Source organism: Anneissia japonica, unplaced genomic scaffold (genome assembly GCF_011630105.1).
Source record: "Anneissia japonica isolate Jap-2015-1 unplaced genomic scaffold, ASM1163010v1 scaffold288297_len153801_cov211, whole genome shotgun sequence".
NCBI classification, from domain to species: Eukaryota; Metazoa; Echinodermata; class Crinoidea; order Comatulida; family Comatulidae; genus Anneissia; species Anneissia japonica.
In genome coordinates, this window is record NW_022715073.1 from 134,345 (window position 1) to 142,629 (window position 8,285).

Sequence of the window (8,285 nt, forward strand, 5' to 3'; positions counted from 1 at the left end):
TATATATATACATACATATGTATATATATATCAATATATATGTATGTATATATATATAAATATATATATATGTATAATTATATATATGTATATATATATGAATATATATATGTATATGTGTATATATATACGTATATATATACATATATATATATATATATACACGTATATATACTTCTAAAAGTCGTGTATCATGCATAGGAACGTTGACGCCTGCAAGGCTCTGGTTTTGTGTTTCACTAGTCAAAAACCTGTATTTTGTTTTGTTTTTAAAGAATTTTTTTATTTAATTGTAGTGCAAGTTATTATTGATAAATTCCATAAAATTTTACAGTTGAATGGAAATGTGATAGGAAATTATTTAAACTCATTTGCATATTAGTGAGTATAGTTTATAAATTAGGCATTACATATCATTATAACGAGACAAAAAAATTTTAGTTAATTAATTTATATTAATTACTTTTTAATTTATAATCAAAATTGTATACTGTACTAAATACTGACATTCTATAGAGTAGTATCTGAAGAATTTTGAGATTCAAGTACAACTTTAAAGATACTTAAAATAGTTACATCTTCAAAATGTTGTTTGCCATGTAACCTTCACATTTCACCCAATCCAATAGCAAAAATTTAATGAGCAATGGAAGGAATATGGTTGCACATCATTCACAGTGTAAACTGAACTCACTCATCTGTTTTATTGGTAGCGGAGATTGTGGCTCTTTTCATTATTTATTCTTTAACAGAAATGGCCCCAATGTAATTACAAATATTTACAGTACAAATATACATATTATCGCATACTGTTTGTTAGACCTACTAACAGACTACTGTAGGCAAAATTTTTTTTAAATCTTGTTTCGCGAACTTATTTTTTTAAAGATTGTCAGAGTAGGTGGAAAAAGTGTGTTTTTATATTTATTCGAAATCATCGTTATTGGTGATCAGAGGGTTTGCTAAACAAGGTAAAAAAAAATCACTTTATAATGGGATTTTTGGATATCTGCATGCTTTCTTGGTGTTTAATCGCAAAAAATATATAAATCAGCCAGCCCAAAAATGGATATAAGAGAGCCCGAGTAACATTGTATCCTCTTTGAAGTCTATAGTATAAGAATAATTATATGTACTTCTAATTCTTGAGAACAAATTGCTTTTGTATGAATAATTTATACAACCTGTAGCTGTAGGTTACAATTTAAACTCAAGGCCTGTCAAATCAATAGTCTAGTATCTCATATATAATTTGGTTTTTTTTCTTTAAGTATGTTTAGGCCCCTTTAAAAAAATGTTAGGTTATCATTCAAGTCCTTTGTGAAATCTGATCAGGGAAGCATGATTGGTATTACTTATAGCATTATAGAGGTTCAACTTGCATTCCATGGTTCCATATATTATTCATATCCTTCAAAGAGGATATAGTGTTGTCCTTTGTACCCTGTTTGTCAACTTACTTTCAACAATTACAGTATTTATTCAGTCAAATATTCTGTAAACAACGTGGCCAATAATACTGTCACATGTTAACCTGTTATAAAAAAAAGTAATTGCTTAGAATTTTTGAATAAATTAAATTATATAAATTTATTTTATTATTTTTATTGTTTTTTTGTAAAAGAGAATTTTAATATTATTTTGTTAGCCCTTAAACTAATTTTGGAAAATGATTATTTTTATTATTTTTTCATTCCTTTGGAGATACGGGATGGTATCAGGCAGGGGATAGTTAACCTGTATTAAATATTATTTATAATTATATATTTTTATTTATTACATTTTCTACTAGAGGCAACTCTTGCAATGCTCTTTTAATTTAAATGTTATGTTCACAAATAACAATAAAAGAATACTGAATACTGTGAAGTGATGAATGTTGAATAAACTATAAAATAATAAATGTTTCCAACCATTTGTTGGTGAAGTGACAATTGTATTTTAATGAGAGCTTGTTAATTAACCAATATTTAATATTCAATATGGATATAAGTATCTGTTGTATAAAGATATACAGTAGGTTTATATGGAAAATTACAAATTGCAAAACACAATGATGCTATACAACAGATGTGGGAGGTTGTACCATTTGAAAATGATTATGAAAAAAAAAATGTTGCCATTTTGATATGCAACGTCAGATGACAAATGAGCAATTATGCATATACTGTATCAGAGGGGCCGATGGGAGTGCGAAGGTAAAGTTGGGGGGGGCTCGATGATTAGGTAAGAGGGCGCTATCTCGCGAAATAGGGTGATTTGAGGTGATTTTGAACTACTTTAGCATGATTTTTTTTGGGGCCCAATTGGGAAATGAAATTTTTTTTTTCACCACTGAATGGGAATACTCATGGAATTTGTATAGATAATCCTGAGAACGAAATTACAATATCCAAAATCACAATTATGAACCTTTGTGTCTTTTCAGGTACAATGGCTGCCTGCCTTCGGGTAACAGAGGTCGTCGGCGCAGCTCGTTCCAGCTGGAAAAAAGAACAACTGGTAATGGTGTTCAACCGTCCACACATTATGAAATTAACTCATCGCAAACCGCTCAGGTGCGTAAAAATTTATTCAATCAAATGTTAATTGTCAAAGCGAACTGTAAACCTCTCAAAATTATGATCTTTTAATTTTGATGCATTCTCATATTTTAAAGGGTGATAATACATGTTTGAGAAAAATGTATTGTTTTATATTTCTTAATACTTTATTATACATCTTTGATACATAATTAGTAGTCAGTTACTGATAATGGTTTGACCTTGAAGCATCTTCATTCAGCTGTACATTGTGTAGTTTTCCAAAGGTGCGTTCATTTGCATATTAAATCATTCAACTCTGCTGACATTAACAGTTGAATGATTTCCCTGATTTTGCCAAAACAATAAAGTAAAACTATATGATAGGCAGCCCCATGAAGTCTTCTCATACTGTGTACATCGCCCAGCAGCTGTGTCTTCAGCTGATATGAATTTATATATTTATATTGAATTTCTTCTTTCTTCTCATTAAATGTGATCTTTAACCTAAATAACACAAATCAAATAGATTCATTTTTTGTGCCCTTCCAACTCCAACATCCTAAACATCCATAGGTAGCTATGGAAATATAGATAATTATTTTAAAAATTCAAATACAATTTACAAAGTTATCAATCAGACAGTAGTAAAATTGAAAAAAATAATAATAAAATAGTATTAAAATCTCAATTTAAAAATTTTCACTTTATACAGTAAGCCTAAATATAAAAATTGTAAATTATACTAAACAAGTAAAAACAAACAAAATAAATAATGTTAAATTTAACCATTTAAAACTAATGACAATAGGCTCTTACTGCAGTGCAAACAATTAAGTTAGCACAACCACTAAAAGTCACAGAAGTGTGTTGGTTAAAATATCATGTCAAAATTGGTGTTTTTTTTTACACAAATTTTAAATATTATTGAGCTGAACAAGATACACATCATGGGCAATGGCAGATCCAGAAATTTTAAGTAGCAGGGGGGAATTTTGACAGATGGAGGGTCAGACCACCTCAGCCAGCCCCACCATAAAAAATATGATGCCCCCCCCCCAATCGCTAGATGGCCAGAAATGGCACTCTCAGACTTCAAATATAATTTTTTTCCCCCTCCATTTTTTTTATATAAAAATTATTTAAATATAATTTTATAAAAATTTAGGTTTTCCCAGGCTGGCTGTAGATGTGTATAAGATAATTTTTTTATATAAATCTGAAAAATTTAGGTGTTCCCAGGCTGGCTGTGACCCCTTCCTCCCTCCCCAGAATCTACCAATGATATTCATAATAGTAGTAAGAACAACTATCTAAACTAACAAATTAATTTATTTGTAGTAGTATCTAAACTACAATAATCATGTATCATAGCTTAGGGATACAGTATTACTATAATTTGCACGACAAACTTACAGAATCACCATACCCATAATCCAGAAAGCCAAAAATTTTAAATTTAGTCAGGCATAACAACAAAAGCAATACTTGGTGATTTCGCTCTTTGTTCCATTGTTGGTATAAAAAGTTGCGAAAACAAAGTTGTTGTGATACTGATCTATCTGGTCCTTAATTAACGAGCTAGTTTAGTAATGAGAGACTGCCCTTCAGACACATCTGCGGTCTGTTGTTTATGAGAATACTAAAGTTACTTGCTAAACTGACTTTGATACTTTTGAACTTAATGTTTGCAAAGTTAAATTTGTGTATAATTTACAGTATTTGCTATGATTCTGATAGGCTTTGAGGTATGCACTATGGTTTATAGTCGTGTCTAACTGGGTTGAATGGTTTTAAGTTCATCATAAGTTTTGTGGAGGTTCCGTTGGGGGTTTTTTTTGTTCCATCCCCTTGAGCACTGGTTTTTTTTTACCTTCAGGTAAATTGTTTTATATAACTTTAAAAGGTAATATTTTTTGAACAGAGACCTTACAGTGTAAATATAGAGTAGTTAAAAACAATCTTTTGTATAAATAAGGAGGCATTATGGCAAACAATACATCAATAACTGGGTCAACTGTAGACAAAGTTATCATTTAAAATCTGTGATGTAGAAGATGGGGTAGCCGTGTTAGTCTAGATGATAACAATATATGAAGGACAAACAGCACTTTTCAAGTTTATTTAATCACAAGCTTTCGACCAAGCAGTGGTCTTCTTCAGGTGAATGTTGAGTTACTGTACAAGTAGATTCAGTGTCAGTTGATACAATACCTAAACGAGACACTACTGATTAAATATGGGTTTAAAAACTTTATACAAAAATATTATGCTGGAATAATTACCTTTACATGAATAGTAACATGATTAGTTGTGATGGTTTTGTACTGTAGAAGCATGTGGCGCATCGTGTAAGGCGCCGAACTTTCAATCAGAAGGTCTGGGGTTCGAGACCGATGCTTATCACACTGCTTGTGTCTGTGGGCAAGACACTTTATCTGCTTGCTTATCTTCACCCAGGAGTATAAATTGGTAGGCCTACCAGTAGGAGGTGAATTATTTGGAATGAAATTAGTATTGCTGATTAAAATACATAAATACTGTAGGAATACTTACCAGGGAGCTGAGGAGGTTTGCACACTGTGTATGATAGATTCTGTATGCAATGACTATAGGGAAAAAAGCACCATCAGCAGTTTCCTGGTTATGTGTGTTATATACAGTAAATCCTATAAAATAATAATGATGATGATGGCCTAAATTTAATTTCTGCCTAATATGTACATTGTTTAACATTTCATTTCGAGTTTGATCTTTGATCTAAGGTATTGTTTGTTTTTTTCAGGTAGTGCAAAATGAATCACAACATAGTATATCCTACACATTATCACGAAATAAAACTGTTGTTGTGGAATACAAAGTTGACCCAGAGGTTGACATGTTTCAGGTGAGTTGAAGAGAGGTGTCAGTAGCTTATATCAGAATATTCTAGGGAGTCGCTAATGTGGAAAAGAAAGTATGCATTAGACCTTAGAAACACATGAAAAATGATTAAATTTTTTATTTATGTTACTAAATGAACTAGCAATACATATGCCGTATATTCTCACATATATTAACATCATCCACGTATAAGAAAACCCCCGAGTTTGAGAGGATTTTTGATGATATTTGTTTTTCGGGCATTTTTAATGACGATTCGTTCAGACTGCCACCAGCAATCAGCAGGCGGCACTCTCAGGTGGCTGAGTTGGATTCGCTGTGCAACGGTTGTACGACGTAGCTGTCTCTTATACACATCTAGATGTGTATAAGAGACAGGAAGTGTGTTGGTTAAAATATTCAGGTGAGTTGAAGAGAGGTGTCAGTAGCTTATATCAGAATATTCTAGGGAGTCGCTAATGTGGAAAAGAAAGTATGCATTAGACCTTAGAAACACATGAAAGATGATTAAATTTTTTTTTTTATGTTACTAAATGAACTAGCAATACATATGCCGTATATTCTCACATATATTAACATCATCCACGTATAAGAAAACCCCCGAGTTTGAGAGGATTTTTGATGATATTTGTTTTTCGGGCGTATTTAATGACGATTCGTTCAGACTGCCACCAGCAATCAGCAGGCGGCACTCTCAGGTGGCTGAGTTGGATTCGCTGTGCAACGGTTGTACGACGTAGCTGTCTCTTATACACATCTAGATGTGTATAAGAGACAGGAAGTGTGTTGGTATCACAATTTGCTATTTTAAGACTCGTCTTATACACGAGAATATACGGTAATATATAATTATATAATAATAGTTGGACTTGAATCATGCAGCCTTGGTGATTAAGCTCTTTGAGCTTGATTGTATAATATAGTGAGAATATATAAATTAATGTAGCCCGCTAAAACTGAACCTACTCCTGTGGTGGAGTATTACAATTCAGGATTACAACATAAGTCTGGAGTTCAATTCTTATTCTAGATATTTGTGTGTCTTTGGGCAGATTGTTAGCCATGTTGCCCCAGTCTACTAAGTTCCTTGGAGACTACCAGTATTTCATTAAATTGGGCTAATAATCGGTGTATAAGCATTTACCAGAGGGAAAAATAATTTGTTCCAGAAATAATTAATTCACCAAACAATAAACCAAACCAAGATGTTTTTCAGTTCAAGCTTTAACATGTGGTATCAGTATGTGCTTTTATAAAAATGTATTTATGGATTTTATGTAAAAATGAAATAAACACACAAAATGGAGGTTGCATACATAGGAGGAACTTTAACTTCTTTATTTTTGTTGTTTATCACAGGCTAAAAGCAAATTGAGAAAAAAAAATGTAACAATACATGTACAGTTTATTTATTTCCTTGGTATTTGTTGTTTTCTCCCAGGTTGGGCGGTCAACAGAACCAGTCATTGACTTTGTCGTAATGGATACTGTACCCGGAGCATGCACGTTAGAAGACTGTACTGTCACAGAGAGCACAATCTCACGATTTGCGTGCCGAATTATGGTTCAGAGGGATCCACCGTACACAGCGAGGATATATGCCGCTGGTTTTAATAATGCTAAGAATATATTTCTAGGGGTATGAAGCATTGATAAGTACTATATATGCTAAGCTGAGTTAATATTATAATAAAATTTAAATATTGTACTATATTTTGATAGTATATTTGTAAAGCTTGTCCAGATTATCAAATATTATTCGACAAAAACAAGTGATATGCCTAAATTATTATGGTCATGATGATATATAGGCACATCATGACTAAATATGGGCATACAACAGTTTTTTGTAAATTTTATTATCTGGACAGAGTTTCAGTTATTATATTATTGTTTGTAAGTGCTCTCTGCTTTTTAAGCTTAGCTCCTGTGATAATCTTTCAAAAAATAATGTTTGCTGAACAATGTATAAAATGTTAAAGCCCTGTCCAGACTTTCAAATTCTATTTGACAAAAACATGTGACATGCCTAATTATGGTCATGATGACATCACATCATGACCATATATAGGCACATCATGACTATATTTGTACATTAAATTTTTTTTTTTTTATAGGAAAAAGCTTGCAAATGGCGAACAGAGGAAGGAATGGATGGCCTAACAACCAACGGCATTCTAATAATGAAGCCTATCGGTGGGTTTGATGGTAATGCAAAGCCTGGTGTATGGCGTGAGGTATCGGTCTGTGGGCGTGTGTACAAGCTGAGGGAAACTCGCTCAGCCCAAGAGCGGGGCAGCCTGGTAAGTTGTTTATTTTGTAAGGAGATATGAGAATAACACAATCAGATGCTTTTAAGAAGGTTACAGATAAAATTAAAAGCCATCTGCTTCTAGTGTTTTTTAAATATGTTACTGTTGCTATTAAATGGTGTAGAAAAATCATAATGCAACTCTTTAAAATTCAACATGCATGGCATATTTCATATTTTCTGTTATTCGTATTGTTATTATTTTAAATCTTTGCATAAATTGATCATACCAACAACAAATGTTTCACAAATGTTAAACAGTGGCAGTGCAAGCTGGGTGGTAATTTCTTTCTCCCAGTTTCCCCTCCCCCCCCCAAAAAAAAGAAGAAAAACTACAATTCGTTGGGGAGAAAAAAACAATTATATGTATTTTCTACATATTAGTAGATTATCTATCTATAAAATCGATTAAATACATAAACTTCTGAAACCCCTAAATTATATTTTTCAGAAGCTTTGCCCCTAGACTACTTTCAAGATATTTTAAGCTATGTCCAACCACGCCCACTTCAGGCCACTCCAGCATAATTTCCCCCTGAAAAATTTTACCTTGCCCCTCACTTGCGCCC

The 8,285-nt window shown here is 32.3% G+C and overlaps 1 protein-coding gene across 2 annotated transcripts in view; it reads left to right on the top strand.

The window, feature by feature from the left end:
- LOC117109148 (E3 ubiquitin-protein ligase pellino homolog 1-like) overlaps positions 1–8,285 on the top strand; it is a 37,110-nt gene that overhangs the window by 20,263 nt on the left and 8,562 nt on the right. For both annotated transcript variants that reach the window (XM_033251398.1, XM_033251397.1), the window contains exons 4-7: positions 2,429–2,558; positions 5,308–5,409; positions 6,847–7,044; positions 7,523–7,708. In XM_033251398.1, the coding sequence (XP_033107289.1) occupies positions 2,429–2,558; positions 5,308–5,409; positions 6,847–7,044; positions 7,523–7,708 (616 nt within the window). The remainder of the gene's footprint in view (positions 1–2,428; positions 2,559–5,307; positions 5,410–6,846; positions 7,045–7,522; positions 7,709–8,285) is intronic.